The sequence below is a fragment of the Eubalaena glacialis genome, chromosome 13 (assembly GCF_028564815.1).
Source record: "Eubalaena glacialis isolate mEubGla1 chromosome 13, mEubGla1.1.hap2.+ XY, whole genome shotgun sequence".
Taxonomy (NCBI): Eukaryota; Metazoa; Chordata; class Mammalia; order Artiodactyla; family Balaenidae; genus Eubalaena; species Eubalaena glacialis.
Window position 1 is genome coordinate 65,278,316 of NC_083728.1, and position 22,139 is coordinate 65,300,454.

At 48.3% G+C, this 22,139-nt stretch overlaps 1 protein-coding gene across 1 annotated transcript in view; it reads right to left on the bottom strand.

The window, feature by feature from the left end:
* Positions 1-641: 641 nt before the first annotated feature.
* The window catches only part of LOC133104210 (uncharacterized), a 173,102-nt gene continuing 151,604 nt past the window's right edge, over positions 642-22,139 (bottom strand). The window contains exons 66-75 of the mRNA XM_061209857.1: positions 20,775-20,959; positions 20,596-20,693; positions 18,191-18,375; positions 14,606-14,811; positions 14,289-14,469; positions 13,419-13,528; positions 12,988-13,104; positions 12,702-12,843; positions 1,796-2,182; positions 642-1,336 (exon numbers count right to left, since the gene is read on the bottom strand). Coding sequence (XP_061065840.1) covers positions 2,127-2,182; positions 12,702-12,843; positions 12,988-13,104; positions 13,419-13,528; positions 14,289-14,469; positions 14,606-14,811; positions 18,191-18,375; positions 20,596-20,693; positions 20,775-20,959 — 1,280 coding nt within the window. The 3' untranslated portion in view covers positions 642-1,336; positions 1,796-2,126. The remainder of the gene's footprint in view (positions 1,337-1,795; positions 2,183-12,701; positions 12,844-12,987; positions 13,105-13,418; positions 13,529-14,288; positions 14,470-14,605; positions 14,812-18,190; positions 18,376-20,595; positions 20,694-20,774; positions 20,960-22,139) is intronic.

The following is a 22,139-nucleotide window of genomic DNA, read 5'->3' on the forward strand; positions in this document are numbered from 1 at the left end:
CACAATGCTGTTGAGAAAGTAGAAGGCAGATGGTTGTTGTTGGGCAGCTTTGGGGATCAGCGCCAGCCTGGCCCTCTGCTAGTTGTGTGACCTTGGGTACATCCCCTGGGCTCTCTGAGCCTGCTGCTTCTATTACATGGGGATCGCCCACTCCTCATTGGGTTATAAAGTCTGAGAGAAGAGCAAACGTCTTTCAAAGAGCAGTGCCTGCACTCTGGGATCGGCTGGTTGTAACCATGGCAACACGGCACCTGCTCAATCAATCACGACAGCCCTCCCCTCCCCCTTCCCTCCAGAGTGTGGGAATGAGCAGGACCGGCTCCCCGATTCCCATTCACTCCTAAAAACTCTAAAACTCTCTAGAGCTCCTTCTTCTAAACTTCACTGAGCATCTGCTGTGTGCCAGGCATTTGCGTGTGGGGAGGCCAGGGACAGTCTGGCGTCTGGCCCTCTGGTGGCCCCATGTCTCATGGCTGACGCTTCACCCTTTGCTCTGGACTCTGGACTTGGTGTAGAGAGGGCCCTGGGGACCCCCTACTGGTGGGCAGGTTTCACAGCCACCCAACACCCCCCCACCCCCAATCTCTCCAGTGCATGGCTGACCCCAGCAATCTAATGGACGCGTTCTTGGAATCCGCCTGCTTTATTTTTTCAGTTGAAAACTCAAGGGAAAAGCCTCCCCCCAAAGAAAGTGAACGACTTTTAGGGCTGTACTCTTGGGGTCTGAGTGCCCAGGTGCACAGAGCACACGTCTGTGGAAACCGGCCCCCTGGAGCATTCAGTCTTAGAGTCAGGCTCTACCCCAAAGAGGGAAGCACCCAACCAGGCTTGTGGTTAAGGGATTTGGGACCATCAGTTTCCCCTCAAGGAACCTCATGCCTCAGGGGAGACCCTGAAGAGGGCAGGGGAAGCCAATCCCAAGCTAGGAGACCCAGGGCAGCCTGGCTCATACAGCAGAGGCTTCCGAAACAGCAGCCGGCGAGTGACTAAATATCTCAAGCAGAACAGTTGCTGGAGTGGCGTCCGCTCTCCAGAGCTGGGCCCAGCGGGCCAGGCTGCCTCCTGGAATTACAGGACAGGTGTTGAGGGAGGTGGAGCCTTATCCAGACCAGTGTGGGCTCTACTGCCCCCAGAAGCATTCTGAAATCAATGCCTAACAGCCCTTCTTTCCTGGATCTGTATCCTTCCTGGTCTTCTCTGAGCTTCTTGGCATGTCGTGCTGCTTGTTCTGCCCCAGACAGGAATCTTGACCTTGCTGACGAGATGGGATTGTGGTAGAAGGAGAGGGAGTCTGAAATCTTTGGCAGCCTGGTGCTGGCTCAGGCAAAATCTCAAACTGCAACGAAAAAAGAAGAGAAGAGGAGTAAGGCTTTGCTGTAGGCCCAGAGGACAGGGAGCTCCCTCTGTTTCCTGGAAGCAAGCTGAGGGCCCCTGTTATAGCCCCTGGCATGCTGTAGGCCCAGCAGGGTCAGGCCTCGAGTGGCCCTCATTAAAAGGACATCTCCCCCTTTGGAAGAGCAGTGGGTATGGTTAGATGGTTCCCTGCACTTGTGAGACGTGCCCTCACCCCCACCCCAGGAGTTCCCGGCCTGGGAGAGGGCTGAACCCCAGCACGTGATGCTTTAGGAGCATGGAGGGTGCACCCAAAGTTGGGCGTAGAGGGGAGTTCAGGGGCTGAGTCCTGATGAAGAGAGGGCATCCAGGTCATGAAAGCAGCAGGGACATTCAGATGTTTCCAGAACATTTGGTGACAACTGAATGACTTCTCTGCACTTTCAGAAGGAGCCAGCCTTACCCCTTGGATATCCAGCTCACACTGAAGCAGGGACCTCTTCAACTTAGGTGTCACAGACCCAGGAAGACCCTCGGCACCTCTCTGGGCAAGGCACACCATCAGCAGGTGAGGGTTTTTTTGTTTTTTTTTTTTAATTTATTAATTTTTGGCTGTGTTGGGTCTTCGTTGCTACGCGCGGGCTTTCTCTAGTTGCAGCGAGCGGGGGCTACTCTTCGTTGCGGTGAGAGGGGTTCTCATTGCAGTGGCTTCTCTTTGTTGCGGAGCACGGGCTCTAGGTGCGCGGGCTTCAGTAGTTGTGGCACACAGGCTTCAGTAGTTGTGGCTCACGGGCCTAGTTGCTCCGCGGCATGTGAGATCTTCCCAGACCAGGGCTCGAACCCATGTCCCCTGCATTGGCAGGCAGATACTTAACCACTGTGCCACCAGGAAAGTCCCAGCAGGTGAGTTTTAGTCTCTGTACTTCATTTCTTTTTCTGGTCTTACTGAGTGTGATGGGGTCATCAATACAATATGTAATAGAAGCAGAGAGAAAGAGTGTCTATCTCCTTGCAGACATTAAAGGGACTGCTTCTGATGTTTCTCCATCAACTGTGATGTTAAAGGCTGGATACCAAATACCTCAAGTTACCAGGTTAAGGAAGGTCCCTCCTAGCTCTCATTTGCTAAGAGAATTTTTAAAAAAGAAAATATGAGCATTAGACAATCTTATTAAATGCCTTTTCTGTCATCTGTTGATATGATATCTTTGGTTCTTTCCAGATATGATATTATATTTTTAAAAATTTCTAGTTCCCTGCCAAAATTTTTTTTTAACATCTTTATTGGAATATAATTGCTTTACAATGGTGTGTTAGTTTCTGCTTTATAACAAAGTGAATCAGCTATACATATACATATATCCCCATATCTCTTCCCTCTTGCGTCTCCCTCCCTCCCACCCTCCCTATCCCACCCCTCTAGGTGGTCACAAAGCACCAAGCTGATCTCCCTGTGCTATGTGGCTGCTTCCCACTAGCTATCTGTTTTACATTTGGTAGTGTATGTATGTCCATGCCACTCTCTTTGTCCTAGCTTACCCTTCCCCCTCCCCGTGTCCTCAAGTCCATTCTCTAGTAGGTCTACGTCTTTATTCCCGTCCTGCCCCTAGGTTCTTCATGACCTTTTTTTTTTTTTTTTAGATTCCATATATATGTGTTAGCATACGGTATTTGTTTTTCTCTTTCTGACTTACTTCACTCTGTATGACAGACTCTAGGTCCATCCACCTCACTACAAATAACTCAATTTCGTTTCCTTTTATGGTTCCTTTTGGTTTCCTTTTATATTCCATATATACAATGGAATATTAAATATTCCTTTAATATTCCATTGTATGTATGTGCCACATCTTCTTTATCCATTCATCTGTCGATGGACACATAGGTTGCTTCCATCTCTTGGCTATTGTAAATAGTGCTGCAGTGAACACTGTGGTACATGACTCTTTTTGAACTATGGTTTTCTCAGGGTATATGCCCAGTAGTGGGTTGCTGGGTCATATGGTAGTTCTATTTTTAGTGTTTTAAGTAACCTCCATACTGTTCTCCATAGTGGCTGTATCAATTTACATTCCCACCAACAGTGCAAGAGGGTTCCCTTTTCTCCACACCCTCTCCAGCATTTATTGTTTGTAGATTTTTTGATGATGGCCATTCTGACTGGTGTGAGGTGATATCTCATTGTAGTTTTGATTTGCATTTCTCTAATGATTAATGATGTTGAGCATTCTTTCATGTGTTTGTTGGCAATCTGTATATCTTCTTTGGAGAAATGTCTATTTAGGTCTTCTTCCCAATTTTGGATTGAGTTGTTTGTTTTTTTGATATTGAGCTGCATGAGCTGCTTGTAATCCCTGCCAAAATTTACGATCTGTGTTGGATAAACCCATTTCTGAATTCCTGTGGGTTTGTGTCTATTGTCTGACTATGCTGGTTCTTGCTCTTAGAATTTTGTCTCCTTAAGTGTGTTCGTTTTTTATAATTACAGCGGTTATAAGTTCAGTGTTTAGAGTTGTATCACCATGCCTAGCATATGAAGTAGGTGCTCAGTAAAAATTTTTTAATTAAAAAATTCTTAGTTGTGGCAAAATATACATAACAAAAAAATTGACCGTCTTAATAAGTGCACAGGTCAGTAGTGTTAAGTACTTTCACTTTGTTGTGCAACCATCACCACCATCCATTCTCCAGAACGCTTTTCATCTTGCAAAACTGAAACTCTGTCCCCATTAAACAACTCCTATTATCCTCTTAGACCAGCCCATGGCAACCATCATTCTGTGTTCTGTCTCTATGAATTTGACAACTTTAGGTACCTCATAGAAGGGGAATCATACAGTATTGGTCTTTTTGTGACTGGCTTATTTCATTTAGCATAATGTTCTCAAAGTTCATTCATGTTGTAGCTTGTGTCAGAATTTCCTTTTTAAGGCTGAATGATATTCCATTGTATGTATATACATATTTTGCTTATCCATTCAGTTGCTGATGGACACCTGGGTTGCTTATAACTTTTGGCTGTTGTGAATAGTGATGCTATGATGGGTGTATAAATATCTTTGAGATCCTGCTTTCAATTCTTTTGGGGTATATACCCAGAAGTGGAGTGACTGGATCATATGGTAATTTTATTTTTAATTTTTTTGAGGAACTGCCATGCTGTTTTCCATATTGGCTACACCGTTTTACATTGCCACCAACAGTGCATGATGGTTCCAATTTCTTCACATCCTTGCTAACACTATTTTCTAATTTTTTGATAGTAGCCACCCTAATGGGTGTGAGTTTATATATCATTGTGGTTTTGATTCACATTTCCCTAATGATTGGTGATATCGAGCATCTTCTCATGTACTTGTTGGTCATTTGTATATCTTCTTTGGAGGAATGTCTATTCAAGTCCTTTGACCAATTTTTTTTTTTTTTTTATCAGAGTATAGTTGCTTTACAATATTGTGTTTGTTTATACTTTACAGCAAAGTGAATCAGCTATATGTATACATATATCCCCTCTTTTTTGGATTTCCTTCTCATTTAGGTCACCACAGAGCACTGAGTAGAGTTCCCTGTACTATACAGTAGGTTCTCATTAGTTATCTATTTTATACATAGTATCAATAGTGTATATATGCCAATCCCAGTCTCCCAATTCATCCCCCCCCTTCCCCCTTGGTATCCATACATTTGTTCTCTACGTCTGTGCCTCTGTTTCTGCTTTGTAAATAAGATTGTCTGTACCAATTTTTTCAGATTCCACATATATGTGTTAATATATGATATTTGCTTTTCTCTCTCTGACTTACTTCACTCTGTATGACAGTCTTTAGGTCCATCCATGTCTCTACAAATGACCCAATTTCGTTCCTTTTTATGGCTGAATAATATTCCATGGTATATATGTACCAAATCTTCTTTATCCATTCCTGTTGAGGGACATTTAGGTTGCTTCCATGTCCTGGCTATTGTAAACAGTGCTGCAATGAACACTGGGGTGCATGCATCTTTTTGAATTATGGTTTTCTCTGGGTATACGCCCAGTAGTGGGATTGCTGGGTCATATGGGAGTTCTATTTTTAGTTTTTTGAGGCACCTCCATACTGTTCTCCATAGTGGAGTGTACCAATTTACATTCCTACCAACAGTGTAGGAGGGTTCCCTTTTCTCCACACCCTCTCTCCAGCATTTATTGTTTGTAGATTTTTTTTTTCTTTTTTAACTTTTGGGTTTATTTATTTATTTATTTATTTATTTATGGCTGTGTTGGGTCTTCGTTTCTGTGCGAGGGCTTTCTCTAGCTGCGGCAAGCGAGGGCCACTCTTCATCACGGTGCGTGGGCCTCTCATTATCGCGGCCTCTCTTGTTGCAGAGCACAGGCTCCAGACGCGCAGGCTCAGTAATTGTGGCTCACGGGCCTAGTTGCTCCACGGCATGTGGGATCCTCCCAGACCAGGGCTCGAACCCGTGTCCACTGCATTGGCAGGCAGATTCTCAACCACTGCGCCACCAGGGAAGCCCTGTAGATTTTTTGATGGTAGCCATTCTGACTGGTGTGAGGTGATACCTCATTGTAGTTTTTTTTTTTTTTTAATTAATTAATTAATTTATTTATTTATTTATGTTTGCCTGTGTTGGGTCTTCGTTTCTGTGCGAGGGCTTTCTCTAGTTGCGGCGAGCAGCAGCCACTGTTCATCGCGGTGCGCGGGCCTCTCACTGTCGCGGTCTCTTTTGTTGCGGAGCACAGGCTCCAGACGCGCAGGCTCAGTAGTTGTGGCTCATGGGCCCAGTTGCTCCGCGGCATGTGGGATCTTCCCAGACCAGGGCTCGAACCCGTGTCCCCTGCACTGGCAGGCAGATTCTCAACCACTGCGCCACCAGGGAAGCCCCCTCATTGTAGTTTTGATTAGCGTTTCTCTAATAATTAGTGATGTTAAGCATCTTTTCATGTGTTTGTTGGCCATCTGTATGTCTTCTTTGGAGAAATGTCTATTTAGGTTTTCTGCCCATTTTTTGACTGGGTTGTTTGGTTTTTTTTAATATTGAGCTGCATGAGCTGTTTGTATATTTTGGAGATTAATCCTTTGTCAGTTACTTCATTTGCAAATATTTTCTCCCATTCCATAGGTTGCCTTTATACTCTGTTGATTGTGTCATTTCATGCACAGAAGTTTTTAATTTTGATGAAGTCCAATTGGTCTATTTATTCTTTTATTGCTTGTGCCTTTGGTGTCATATCCAAGAAATCAATGCCAAATCCAATGTCATGAAGCTTTTCCCCTATGTTTTTTTGTAAGAGTTTTATAGTTTTAGTTCTTATATTTATGTATTTGATCCATTTTGAGCCAATGTTTTTATAGGGTGTTAAGGTAAGGGTCCAACTTCATTCTTTCCATGTAGATATTCAATTTTCCCAGCACCGTTTGATGAAAAGATTGTACTTTCTCCATTGAATGGTCTTGACATCCTTGTCAAAAATTATTTGACCATATATGCAAGGGTTTATTTCTGGGCTATTTTATTCCTTTGGTCTATATGTCTGTCTTTATGCCAGTACCACACTGTTTTGATTACTGTAGCTTATGTTAAAAGTTTTGAAACCAGGAAGTGTGAGACCTCTAACTAACTTTGTTCTTTTTCAAGATTGCTTTGGCTACTTGGGGCCCCCTTGAGATTCTGTATGAATTTTAGGGTAGGTTTTTATATTTCTGCAAAAAAAGCCATTGGGATTTTGACAGAGATTGCGTTAAATCTGTAGATCACTGAGTAGTATTAATATCTTAATGATATTAAGTCTTTCAATCCATGAACATGGGATATCTTTCCATTTTTTTGTATCTTCTTTAATTTCTTTCAGCAGTGCTTTGTAGTTTTCAGTGTATAAGTTTTTCACCTCTTTTTTTTTTTTTAATTAATTAATTAATTTATTTATTTTTGGCTGTGTTGGGTCTTCGTCTCTGTGCGAGGGCTTTCTCTAGTTGTGGAACGCAGGGGCCACTCTTCATCGCGGTGCGCAGGCCTTTCACTGCCGTGGCCTCTCTTGTTGCAGGGCACAGGCTCCAGACGCGCAGGCTCAGTAGTTGTGGCTCATGGGCCTAGTTGCTCCGCGGCATGTGGGATCTTCCCAGACCAGGGCTCGAACCCGTGTCCCCTGCACTGGCAGGCAGATTCTCAACCACTGCGCCACCAGGGAAGCCCCACCTCTTTGGTTAAGTTTATTCCTAAGTATTTTATTCTTTTTGATGTTATTGTAAATGGAATTATTTTCTGTCTTTTTTTTTTTTTTTTTTGGCTGTGTTGGGTCTTCGTTTCTGTGCGACGGCTTTCTCTAGTTGTGGCGAGCGGGGGCCACTCTTCATCGCGGTGCGCGGGGCTCTCACTGTCGCGGCCTCTCTTGTTGCGGAGCACAGGCTCCAGACGCGCAGACTCAGTAGTTGTGGCTCACGGGCCCAGTTGCTCCGCGGCATGTGGGATCTTCCCAGACCAGGGCTCGAACCCGTGTCCCCTGCATTGGCAGGCAGATTCTCAACCACTGTGCCACCAGGGAAGCCCATGGAATTATTTTCTTAATTTCCTTTTTGGAATGCTCATTGTTAGTGTATAGAAACACAATTGATTTTTTTTTTTAATATTTATTTTTGGCTGTGTTGGGTCTTCGTTTCTGTGCGAGGGGTTTCTCCAGTTGTGGCGAGTGGGGGCCGCTCTTTATCGCGGTGTGCGGGCCTCTCACCGTCGCGGCCTCTCCCGTTGCGGAGCACAGGCTCCAGATGCGCAGGCTCAGTAGTTGTGGCGCACGGGCTTAGTCGCTCCGCGGCATGTGGGATCTTCCCAGACCAGGGCTCGAACCCGTGTCCCCTGCATTGGCAGGCAGATTCTTAACCACTGCGCCACCAGGGAAGCCCAACACAATTGATTTTTGTGTGTTGACTTACATTCTGCAACTTTGCCAAATTTGTTTACTAATTCTAGTAGGTTTTTAAATTTTTTTAAGCTTTAGGGTTTTCTACATATACATGGTTTTTTAGATATATATGATTGTGTCATTTGAGAACAGAGGTAACTTTACTTCTTCCTCTCCAATTTGGATGCTTTCTGTTTCTTTTTCTTGCCTAATTGTTCTGGCTAGGACTTCTGATACTACTTTAAATTGAAGTGGCAAAAGTAGGCATCCTTGTCTTGTTCCTGATCTTAGAGGAAAAGCTTTCAGTCTTTTACCATGGAATATGGTGTTATCTATGGGCTTGTCAAATATGGCCTTTATTATGTTGAGGTAGTTTCCTTCTATTCTTAGTTTGTTGAGTGTTTTTATCATGAAAGGGTGTTGAATTTTGTCAAATGCTTTCTCTACATCAGTTGAGATGGTCATTGTTTTTTTTTCCTTCATTCTTTTAATGTGGTGTATTACATTGATTTTCCTATGTTGAACCATCCTTGCATTTCAGGAATAAACCCACTTGGTTATGGTATATAATCCTTTTAATGTGCTCTTGAATTCTGTTTGCCAGTACAGTTGTTCCTCAGTATCCACAGGGATTGGTTCCACAGATACGAAAATCTGTGGATGCTAAAGTCCCTTATATAAAGTCCCTTATATAAAATGACATAATATTTGCATATAACCTATGTACATTCTCCTGTATAGTTTAAATCATCTCTAGATTACTTATAGTACCTAATACAATATAAATGCTATGTAAATAGTTGCCAGCATGCAGCAAATTCAAGTTTCGCTTTTGGAACTTTCTGGATTTTTTTTCAAATATTTTCAATCCATGGTTGATTGAATCTGTGGATGTGGAAATCAGATATGGAGGGCCAACTGTATTTTTTTTTTTTTTTGGATGATTTTTGCATCTATATGCATCAGGGATATTGTTCTGTAGTTTTCTTGAAGTGTCTTTGTCTGGCTTTGGTATCAAGATAATTCTGGCCTCATAAAATGGATTTGAAGATGTTCCCTCTTCAGTTTTTTGTATGAGTTTGAGGAGCCTTGGTTTCAATTCTCTAAATGCTTGGTAGAATTCACTAGTGAAGCCATCTGGTCCTGGGCTTTCCTTTGTTGGGAGGTTTTTGATTACTGATTCAATTTGCTTGCTAGTTATAGGTCTTTTCAGATTTCTGTTTCTTCATGATTCAGTTTTGGCAGGTAATATGTTTCTGGGAATTTATCCATTTCATCTAGATTGTCCAATTTGTTGTCACACAAGTGTTCATAGTACTCTCTCATAATCCTTTTTGGTTCTGTAAAAATCAGTTGTAATGTTCCCTATTTCACTTCTGATTTTACTTACTTGAGTCTCCTTTTTTCTTATTAGTCAATCTAGCTAAAAATTTGTCAATTCTGTTGATCTTTTCAAAAAACCAACTTTTGGTTTTGTTGACTTTCTCTCTTGTTTTTCTACTCTCTACTTCATTTATCTCTGCACTAATCTTTATGATTTCCTTCCTTCTGCTAGCTTTGGGTTTGATTTGTTCTTTTCCAGGATCCTTAAGGAGTAAAGTTAGGGTGTTGATTTGAGCTCTTTTTTAATGTGAGGATTTACAGCTGTACATTTCCTTAGTAGCACTGCTTTCTCTAAATTCCATAGTTTTGGTGTGTTGTGTTTTTGTTTTCATTTGTCTCAAGATATTTTCTAATTTATTTTGTGACTTCTTTGACCCATTGGGTGTTTAAGAGTGTGCTGTTTAATTTTGTACAATTTGTGATTTTTCCAGTTTTCCATCTGCTATTTCTAGTTTCTTTCCATTGTAATTGGAAAATAGTTTGTATGATTTCAATTTTTAGAGGTTTATTAATACTTGTTCTATGGCCTAATATATGGTCTATCCTGGAGAATGTTCAATGTACACTTGAGAAAAATGGATACCCTGCTGTTGTTGGGTGGAGTGTTCTGTATATATCTGCTAGGTCTGGTTGATCTACAGTGTTCGTTGTTCAAATTCTCTATTTCCTTATTGATCTTCTCTTTGGTTGTTCTATCCATTATTGAAAGTGTGCTCTCTTTTGGTTACTATTTGTATGGAATATTTTTTTCCATCCTTTCACTTTCAACCTATGTGTGTCCTTAGATCTAAAGTGAGTCTCTTGAAGACAGCACAAATTGCATTTTTCAGCTCCAGAATTTGTTTGTTTACTGTAATTTCTACTTCTTTGTTGATATTCTCATTTTTCTCATATATTGTTTTCCTGATTTCACTTAATTGTCTGCCATCTTTCTTCTCCTTTATCTGATTGAGCATATTTAAGACAGTTGTTTTAAAGCCTGTCAATAAGAGGCCTATGTTTCTTGAGAGTTAGTTTCTGGAGATTTACTGTGTTCCTCTGAATGGGCCCTATCTCACTGTTTCTTTGTATGTCTTGTCATCTTTTGTTGGAACTGGGCATTTGAAAAGACATCCACCTCTCCCATGCTTTGCAGACTGTCCCTGTGCAGGGGAAGGCCTTCACTAATCAACCTGGTATGAAAGCTCAGGGTTCTCTCAAATACTTTCTACGGGTGCATCTTCCCTGGGCCTGAGTGTTTGCTTTAACTCCACATCCCCAGTAGACACAGCTGCTTTTAAATGTCCTACTTTCCCTAACTTTCACCCCTGCTTCTTCTCAGGGGTTTAGATATAGTATGGTATTCCTCTGTCCATAGTCTTGCTCCCAGTCACCTGCAGGACTGCAGACTCCCTGCAGCTGTCTCTGGCAGCAGCACCCACTCCTGCTTTCAGCAATCACCCACATGATATCCAAACTATGCCACCATTCTCATCATCACTAAAAGTCAAGAGAGACCTGTCCCTCTGGCAGGTCCCAGACAAGTCAGAACATTGCAAGCAAGTTCCACTCCTTTCCTTCCCTCCCAAGGGATGAGCCAGGAACTGGCTGGCTTCTTCAAAACTGTACTGTGGAAGGCAAGCACAAATGCCATGACATTTCCTACTGTTTAGAGTGAGACTTTTTCTCAATCAGGCAGTCACTTGGTTGTTGCTGCTGCTTAACTGGTTTCTAGGGTTCTCACAAAGCTACTTTGGTTCATATGTTGTTCTATATTCAGTGTTTCCATGGAGGACTGAGGATTTGTAGATTCCTAGCCTGCCACCTTGTTGATGTCACTCTCCTGTCTTCCCCTGGATTTTGATCCAGATATTTCCAATACCCCATTTTCTCTATCCTGTCTAACAAACATTATTAGATATCCCACCAGAAGGACTGTTCTGAATTAACTAGTTTAAATTGCCTACTTTAGTACACTGTTCTTAAATACCATCCTTGGGTTCCAGAGATTACTTCCAGTTGGTTATGATGTTTTCTTAGCTTATGTCTCAACATATTTTTGAACTTCACTCACTAACAAACATATTAGTAACATCTACATTCAAGTTTGCAGTTGCACTTCTAGCTTCCCTCTTGTATTGTCCTTGGGTTTTTGTCTCCCATAAGATAACACTAACTTCATTAAAATGAGGTGGGAAGAGGAAGGTTTCATTTTTATACTCTGGAACAGTTATGGTAAATTATTACAACTTGCCTATAAAACTATGTGACTCTGATGTTTTATATTTAATTTTAAAGCCTTTTTATTTTAAAATAATTATAGAATTGCAGGTAGTTCAAAGATAGTACAGAGTGTCCTGTATATATTTCATCCCATTTCCCCCAATGGTTAAATCTTCCATAATTATAGTACAATATCAAAACCCAGACATTGACATTGGTAGAATGTGTGTGTGTATAGTTCCATGACATTTTGTCACAGGTGTGGATTCATGTAACCACTACCACCATCAAAGTACAGAACTGTTCCATCACCACAAACATCTCCCTTTTTCCACCCTGCTGTAGTCACACCCACTCCTCCTCCCAGTAGCTACTACTACTAACTGTTCTTTTACGAGTGTCATGAATAATTGCTCCGTTATCAGGGGGTCCACTGCCGTTGTTTGTTGCAGTCGCCAACTTCTGTGTCTATGTAGTGGGACTTTAGCCGTGGGAATCATGCACGACATTGGTTTCAGGTGTGCCCAGGGGTTCCCAGACCTTGTAGGGCGTGTACATTCACATCCCCTAACAAACAGCAAGTCTGTGGTTCTAAGTTTTCAGCAGCTGACTTCATAGCTGCCTGACCTCCCCGAGCTCTCATCTCCTGTGCTGGATGTCACAGGGCTCACTGGACCTGGGGTGGAGGGTGGAGGTTGTGGGCCTCTTTTTCTCTTTCTTAATAAGTACTCCTTTATACATAACTAACTTTGCTTTGACTCTTAGCTCACTGTACAACAGCTGAGTGCCTGCCCTCTTGGCAGAAGCTAAGAGAAAAGAATTGGTTTTCCCTCTGGGATGGAAGGCAGAGGTCAACCTTCCACCCCCAGGCAGGGGTCAGACTGCTTACCACACTGTGGAGGAGGGTCCAGGGGCACGAAGCCCCGGGCACACAGGTGGATGTAGGCGGCCGCCAGGTTGCAGGCAGGTTGGCGCTCCTGGGTGCCACAGGTGTCCTGGACACATAGGCTGAGGAAGGGTGTGGGGTCCACCTGAAATCCAGCACCCACAGTCAGTGTCCTTGCCCACCACACCCTGGGGAGTAGCACAGAGGAGGGCTATAGGCTAGATCAGGGCAAGGGCCTTCTTTGTCCTGCGGTCCACCTGCTGAGTGGCCTCTGCAGCTGCACACTCACCACCCCGAAGCAGTTCCCCAGGCTGGAGCGGGGGTCCTGGAAGAAGGCCCGGCAGGTGGGGCTCTGTACCGGGCATGCCAGCCGAGTCTTCTCCACGGCCCTGCAGTCACCACCCACCTGGGGAGACGAACCCAAGACTCAGGCTCCTGCCTGGACCTCCTTTCTCCCAGGCAGCTCCACCGGGGGCTGCAGCCCCAGGAGGGAACCACCACCCCCTCGGACTGAGAGGTTCGCTGCAGATGTGGAACATGCAGGCCCAGGAGCCTCGGAGATGGGGGCCCCACCCTCCTCAGGTCCACGGCCAATCCACACAGAGGCTTCCCTCTCCGGGGGGCGCCCGGCTCACACCTGTTCGCCTCTCCATCCACAGCCACGGCATCCTAGCGATGACGCCCAGCCCTGAGGGAGGGAGGGCTGGCTAGCCAGCTCACCTGCCAGGCGGGGGTGAACTCCTCCAGGCTGCTGGCCATCGTGCCGTCCGGCAGCATCAGCTCATTGCCTGCCTCGTTGTCGTTGGTGCCCAGAAGGCCAGCGGACAGGCCTGGGGGTCAGGGAAGGCGGGACAGGCTGTGAGAGCCTGCTGGCCAGGGTTGGCGGGGGGGGGGCATGGCCAGACCCTGCGCCCTCCACGCCTGACCCCCCCCAACACCGGTTCTGGCTCTGAAACTTCACCAGAGGGAGAGGAGAAAAAGGACTGAGAAAAGCATTTGTTCCCTCCCCGGGCCCTCCCCCATCCACCAGCCCCGTCCCGAGTGGTCGGGATGCAAGCTCTTTACAAGTGTTCCTGGGGCTGCCCAGCCAGATCAAGGGGAGCGGCACGTCCCAGAGAAGGGGGCAGAGCTCTGGGCTCCAAGCCTGGCCCTGATGTTCGTGGCTGGAGGAGTGGGGGGGCCAGTAAATTAAGCTGGGTCATGTCGTGTGTCCCAGGGGACAACAGGGGGAGGATCACATGAGAAGTAGCAGACCGTGCGTACTTGAGTGCCTGAAACAGGGCAGCGGTCACCCAGCCAGGCTGCATCCAGAGTTGCGCCGCCCCTGGAGTAGGGGCTGTCCCAGTGCTGGACGTGATCAAAGCCGGGAGAGATGGCCTTTGACCCTCTTCCAGTTCTGAGCTGTTTGGGCTGTTCTGATACCCGCTCGGGTTGTCAGCCCCGAGGAGCAGCAGAGGCCCAAGAGTGTCCCTGGGCCTCCCGCCCACAGCCTCCCAAGGACTCAGAGTGCTGCCCACTGGGACCTGTCAATCTCAGCCCTGGAAGCTGACCGCACTGGCTCGGAGGCCGCCAGTGGGGGCCCAGACCCACCGTGCTGCCAGACGCTCAGAGTCAGGCTGCAGAGGCTGGCGTGGAGGTCACAGACAGCAGACACACCGTCCTCACTGGTCAGCTCGATCCTGGGGACGTGGTCCCTCCTGGTCTTGGCAGGAGGCAGATCCAGGTCCAGACAGCTCTCCGCAGGCAGGGAGGAGTTGTACAGCCTGTAGGTCTGTGGACCAGACAGGGGCTGAGCAGGACAGGTGACAGTCTCCATGGGGCACAGGTGTGTGGACGTGACAGGAGGCAGGAAAGTGTCTGGGCGACCTGCCCACCCGCCCCCCCCCACCCTGCTCTTGCAGGCTCACCTTCAGGCTGGGGTAGAGGACGAGGGTGGTGTGGTTCAACTCCACGGTCAGGGACGTGAGCCCCGAGCCCGCCCGGTTTAGTGTCAGCGAGAATGTGTCGTGAGCGAAGTCCTTGGCCAGCAGCAGGCTGCCGCAGCCGGCACTGATGCCCCACACCTGGCCGTCGAAGGTCACCACATGCCTGGCACCGGCCACCACAGCGTGGTCTGCAGAGAAGAGGCCAGACGCAGGGGGAGTGGGGCCCGCTGTGCCCGGGCCCTGAGCCCACGGGGCAGCCCAGCCTGTCCAGAGCCTGCTACCTGGCCCATGTCCTCATGGGCAGCCCACGTGGGGAGTGGGGTCTGTCTCCAAGAACCTCTGGCTTCAAGATGACTTGAGCTCTAGGGGTCCCCTAAGGTGAATGAGGTGTGATGCACGCTCCAACACTGATGAACCTCAGAAACTTTATGCTGAGTGAAAAGCCCATTATAAAAGGGCACGTGTTACGTGATACCATTCATACACGGTGTCCAGAACAGGCAAATCCACAGAGACAGAAAGTAGACTGGGGGTATAGCTGAGGGATGGGGACACAGAGCTAAGGGATGCAGGGTGTCTTTTTGGGGTGATGAAGGTTCTGTAATTGACCGTGGTGATGGATGCACACTAGCCACTGAATCAGACACTTTAAATGGGCAACCTGCAGTCTCCCAAGGCAACAGAAATAAAACCAAAAATAAACAAATGGGACCTAATCAAACTTACAAGCTTTTGCACAGCAAAGGAAATCACAAACAAAGCGAAAAGACAAGCTACAGAATGGGAGAGAATATTTGCAAAGGATGGGACCAACTAGGGCTTAATTTCCAAAATATGCAAACATTTCATACAGCTCAATATTAAAAAAACAAACAACCCAATCGAAAAATGGGCAGAAGACATAAACAAACATTTCTCCAAAGAAGAAATACAAATAGCCAATAGGCACATGAAAAGATGCTCAACATCGCTAATTATTAGAGAAATTCAAATCAAAACTACAATGAGGTACCACTTCACACTGGTCAGAATGGCCATTATTAAAAAGTCTACAAATAACAAATGCTGGAGAGGATGTGGAGAACAGGGAACCATCCTACACTGTTGGTGGGAATGTAAATTGGTACAACCACTACAGAGAACAGTATGGAGCTTACTTAAAAAACTAAAAACAGAACTACCATATGATCCAGCAATTCCACTCCTGGGCATATATCCAGACAAAACTCTAATTCAAAAAGATACATGCACCGCTATGTTCACCGCAGCATTATTCACAATAGCTAAGACATGGAAACAACCTAAATGTCCATCGACCGATGAATGGATAAAGAAGATGTGGTACATATATACAATGGGATACTACTCAGCCATAAAAAAGAATGAAACGATGCCAGTTGCAGCAACATGGATGCAACTAGAGATTATCATGATATCACTTGTATGTGGAATCTAAAATATGACACAGGGACTTCCCTGGTGGTTCAGTGGTTAAGACTCCGCACTGCCAATGCAGGGGGCACGGGTTTGGTCCCTGGTCGGAGAACTAAGATCCCACATGCTGTGGGGCGCAGCAAATGAAAGGAAATGAATGAAAAAATTTAAAAATATGACACAAATGAACCTATCTACAAAACAGAAACAGACTCACAGACATAGAGAACAGACTTGTGGTTGCCAAGGGGGTTGGGGGAGGGATGGAGTGGGAAGTTGGGGTTAGCAGATGTCAGCTATTATATAAAGGATGGATAGACAACAACGTCCTACTGTATAGCACAGGGAACTATATTCAATATCCTATGATAAACCATAATGGAAACGAATATTTAAAAAAGAGTGTATATATGTGTATAACTAACTGAGTCACTTTGCTGTACAGCAAAAATTAACAAAACATTGTAATTCAATTTAAAAGAAAGAAAGAAAAAAAAGGACCACCAGGTTCCATGCTTTTGTCTCCAAATGGAACTAAGCACATCATTTTATTTATAAAGGTGAATACAAATGGTATTTTTCCATTTGTCTCTCATTTCTTGTCACCCTTGACTGAAGGTTAGAATTTGTTGAATTGTAACCACAGTTCAAAAAAAAAAAAAAAGGGTGACCTGGGTGGTAGGTGGATTATACCTCAACGAAGCTACTGCAGAAAAGAGACACATTCACTATTAAAAAAAAAAGTACGGGGGACTTCCCTGGTGGTCCAGTGGTTAAGAATCCACCTTCCAGTACAGGGGATGCGGGTTTGATCCCTGGTCAGGGAACTAAGATCGTACATGCCATGGGGCAACTAAGCCCATGCCCTGCAACTACTGAGCCCGCGCACCACAACTAGAGAGCCCGTATGCCGCAACTACTGAGCCCGCGTGCTCTGGAGCCCACGTGCCACAACTAGAGAGAAGCCTGTGCGCTGCAACGAAAGATCCTGCATGCTGCAACTAAGACCCAATGAAGCCAAATAAATAAATATTTTTTTAAAAAAGAAACAACAGAATGCCCCCACAAAAGTCAAATGTCTTCATTAAAAAAAAAAAGGACGGCCAAAGGCTCCATGCAACAGGAGGGAGGCCCGGGCCAGGCCCAGCCCTCTTCACGGTGGGCAGGAGGTGGCCCGAGAGAGGGTAGTTCGGACCCCCCGAGCCGGCGCTGCTGCGGAGCAGAGGCTTGCGTTGGGGTCGGGTAAGAGAAGCCCCACCCGTTGAACACACGCCCAGGCCAGGTACCCGGCAGCTGCTGGCCCGTGCCAGCCCATGATGGCCTCACGAGGAGAGTACTGGGAGCTCCTTGTCAGGTGTCAGAGCTGAAGGTCACAGGCTGGTCCAGGTCGCACACGTGGAACCCAAAGACCAGGCTGTTTCCAGTTGCCACGCTGCCTAGCGGACAAGTACCCCAGACTCTGGGGGGGCTCCCACCTGCCCAAGCCTCCGCGTTCCTGCCTGTGAGATCACAAGACCCCATGCTACACACCAGTCCTTGTCAAGCTTTCCCACTAACTTGAGACCCTCCCGGGCACCAAAGGCACACGCTCGTTACCACACAAGTGAGCCACGTTGCCCCCTCCAGGTGACAGAGAGGTGAGGAGACTCACCAGATCGCACTCAGGGGAGCGGATGCAAACTCCAGGGGCTCCAAGCCCCCAGGGCCCCCAGAGCTGCGTCTGGTCCCAGCACTGCCTGTGGCTCCAGGCCTTGCCTGACGGACAGTCTGGACTCAATTAGTGGCCTTCCGGCTGCAACTGGAGGTCTGCCTGGTGCGTCTCCTGCAGAGTCCGCCTGGAGGGAGCTGGCCTGGCCCTCAGCCCCTCGCCACGCCTCCGCGCTGGGTTCCAGGCTCAGGCTTTTACTTTCTGGACAAAAGCCTGGATCCGCAGCCCAACCCTCATCCTGTTTGACGTTGGGAAGCCCAGTAACCTCTGGAATCAGCCTGGGATCAGATGGGCCCAGCACTACAATGCTAAGCTTCCCTGTACTACTGGGGGATGGTCCCACTGTCTATCTGGCCCTGCCAGGTCCTGCTGCCATGTTCCAAAGGGCAGAGGGGTCCCGGGGAGGAGGGCGGCGTAGGACTCACATCCAGAGGGGGCCCCCAGCAGACGGCGTTTGAGCCGGTGGTACTCGGCCAGCACGCTGGTCCCATACAGCTCTCGGAGTGGCCGCAGCAGCTTCTCCTCCACCAGGTGGCTGGTCACCCGGGCCACGTCCAGGGGCTCGTCCCCTGCAGGCAGCATCGGCAGTGTCACCACCACTGAGTGGTCCCTGGAGGGAGCACAGAGGAGCTGGGAGACCCCAGCACAAGTCGTCCCTGTCAGAGCCTCACTTTCTGCAGCCACAGGATGGCCATGTAAGGGTCCGGCGCAAGCTGACCTCCACGGAACGTCAGCCTCTTAGGGAGGAAACAGGCTTTGTTTGGGGAGGTGGCATAATGAGGTGGAGGCTGGGGGTAGAAGTGACTGTCCTATTTTAAGGACGCAGGCATCTGATCTCCTGCCAGGGGCCTGAACGTATGTGCCCTGGCGGGGCCTCCGGCCTGTGTGGGGAAGGGGCTTCTCAGGTCTGTCCCTGAGGCTGGCTCCGCTGCTCCTTCAGGGCCAGTGACTTCTCCAAAACCTCCAAATTGCTCTACGGCCCAGGCCTCAGAAAGCTGCCTCAGTGGGGTGTCCTGATGGCGTCTCAAACTCAGCAGGTCGGAAAGAGCTCCAGACCACCCGCTCCCACCACAGTAGGCTGAGCAACAGCCCCAAAGACGCCCAACTATGACTGTGTTATCTTAGGAGGCCAAAGGGACTTTGCAGGTGTGACTACACTAAAGATTTTGAGACAGATTATCCAGGTGGCCAATGGAATCACAATGGACCTTATAAGAGAGGCAGCAGGGTCAGAGAGAAGATTAAGGACAACAGTCAGAGGGGAGAAGATGCTGCCCTGTTGGCTTTGAAGATGGAGGCGGGGGCCACGAGCCGAGGCAAGCAGGCGGCCTGCAGGGGCTGGGAAGGGAAGGGTTCTCCCCCGAGCCTCTCGGAGGAACCTGACATTCATTTTGAATTTCTGACCTCCAGAACTACACGAGAACACATCTGTGTCACTTAAGCCACTGAACTTGTGGTAATTTGCTATGGCAGCCACAGGAAACCAGCAAAGCTCCAAGCTGCTCCCTGCACCCCAGTCATCCCCATTACTCCATAGACGGACCCTCCATCCTTCCAGTCACCAAAGCCAAGACCCTGGGAGTCATCCCTGGCTCTTCTCTTTCACCACCTACATCCAATCTGTCAGCCAATCCTACAGGCTTGTCCTTACAACACCCGGAACCTGACCGCCTCGCACCCCCTCCGCGGCTGGCCACTGCTCGGCGCAGCTACTCTCCCGTCTTGCCTGGACCATTCTAAACTGGGCTCCCTGCTTCTATCCCCCTCCCTGCCCCCAGTCTTTATTCTCAACACTGGGGCCAGAGGGATCTTTTTAAATGAAAGGTAGATCATGTCCTTCCTCAGCTCAAAACCTCCTGTGTGTTCCCATTTCAGAGTAAGAGACAAAGGCCCCAGGCTGCCCGGAACGCCGTTACCCCGCCAACTCCTCTACTCTCCACTCCAGCCCCACTGGCTTCCTTCAGATTCCTCAAGCAGGAAGTGCACTCCCACCCCTGGGCCTTTGCACCAGCTGTGCCCTCTGCCTGGAACGCTCTTCCCATGATGTGCACCCGGCTCACTCCCCCACCCTTCAAGCCCTTGCTCAAATGCTACCTTCTCACTGAAGCCAACCACAGCCTCACTCTTTATAATGCCCCCATCGGGGACTTCCCTAGCGGTCCAGTGGTTAAGACTCTGCGCTTCCACTGCAGGGGGCACGGGTTGGATTCCTGGTTGGGGAACTAAGATCCCGCATGCCCCACAGCCAAAATAAACAAAAAGATTTAAAAAATAAAAATAAAATACCCCCATCAACCCACATGTCCTGCCTTTTTTTTTTTCTGAAGCACTTGGTACCTAATATACTAGCTCAGAGGTCGGTAGACTGTGGTCCATGGCCAAATCCAACCTGTGTCCTGCTTTTGGATGGCCTGCAAGCTAAGAATGGCTTTTACTGTTTAAAGGATTCTTAACAAAAACAAAAAACGAAGGCTATGTGAGAGACCATCGGGCTACAAATCCTGAACACATCACTCTCAGGCCCTTTATAGGAAGGCCTGCCGCCCCTGAGGGTAGATAACCTGGTCACTGTGTTCAGTGACTGTCTCCCTGCTCAGCCATGGCCTTCGTGAGGGCCAGGATCTATCCCACTCACCGCTGCGTCTGCACACCTAAAACAGCGCCTGCTCAAAGAGAGTGCTCATAAAATATCCGCGGAATGAAGAATAAGCCTCAGTTTCCTTATCTGTAAAATGGGGCTGAAAATGTCTCTATGGCAGGGCTGTCAGGGGAGCAGATGAGACGGAGGGTGTGCCTGGCGTGGGGCAGGACCGCAGAGGGGACAAGTTACCTGGCTGAGAAGCTATACATGTCCAACAAGGGTTTGCAGAGCCGCCTCAGTGCCTGTGAGAACACAGCTTCAGCCCAAGACAGCATCTGGTGGGTGGCCTGGGGCAGGTGGGGGCAGTGAGAGCCGTCAGGGCCATCCCTGCCTGCAGGGCCGCCTCCCTCCCCCTCGCCCCACCTCACCAGCTCCAGGGCGCCCCTCGTGGCCTCCAGCGCTGCCGCGATGGGCCCGGACCCCCAGGTCCCCGGCGTCCCAGACACCCAGGCCTGCAGCCGCTGCATGGCCTCCTCGGCCCGCTCCTGCCACACCTTGTCCAGGGGCTGCACTGTCACCTCCAAGTAGGCGTCCTTCAGCGTGGCCAGGGGCTCTGCAAAGGCAGCCACCACCCACCGTGAGGCCTCCCAGTCCTGGTGGCAGGTGAGATGCCGCTACCCGCATCCCAGGTCCACACAGGAAAACCAGCCCCCCGACGAGCCGGGCCTCCAGGAAAGAAATAAGGCCTGTGACCTGGAATGAGGTGGTGGCACTAGAGACTGGAAAAGAGCCCGGCAGGCCTGAGACTGCCCGACTGCAAGGCCTGTTCACAGGGTCAGCCCTGGCTGGATTCTGGGGGGTTCCCACCATTCCCAGACCTGATAAGAGTGCCTCACTGTGCCTGGATTGCACAAGCAATGTGGTTTATGCTGAACACCCCCTTTCCTTCTGCGAGTCTGGAATGTTGGTCTGTGCCAGGCAGAGGCTCCTACGTGACCAGCCCCCAGTGAGAAGCCTGGAGGCAGGGTCTCTAACGAGCTCCCCTGGCAGACAGCGTTTGACACGTGTTGCCACAATTCAAAGCTGGGGGAGTGGAGTGAGTCCCGTGTGCCCCCACTGGGAGAGGAGTCTGGAAGCTCGTGCTTGGTCTCCCTAGAACCTCCCCTGCACCTGTCCCTCTGCCACCTGGCTCTGTATCCTGTCCCTGTAGCAAATCATAGCTGTGGGTGCAACTACGTCCTGAGAGCTATGAGTCCTAGTGAATCACGAGGCTGGGGGTGGCCCTGGGATTCTGACAAAGGGACACAAGCAGGGGTGAGAGGACATTTAATAGCCTGTCTGGCCCGAGCACTGGCCAGTCAGAGGGATGGCCGCCCTGGTGCTGGGCAGGGTCCTGGGGCTCCCTGCTGGGCCAGCTGTCAGCCCTGGTGCTCCTGGCCCCGGGAGAGGCTGGAGGGTCCCAGCACCGCCAGGAGGGCGTTCGGGACAGCAGCCTTCACGACCCGCACGGTTTCACTGGTGCTTATCACAGAACCAGAAATAGGCCCTAGAATCTATGGCAGTGGGCCTAATAGAAGTAAAGCTGTATACCCAAAAGAAATCAGGTGGGGACTGAAGAAACTTGGGCAGCAGTCCCAGAAGAGATAAGGCAGTGGGCATGAGGGATATGGGCTTGGAGACTGACAAGAATGGACACTGTTCCAAAAGTCTGAAGGCTATAGGTCTGTGAGAAATAAGGCAGAGGGTCTAAATGAAGTTGGGCTGCAGGCCTGCCAGAAATCAGGTGGCCTTTC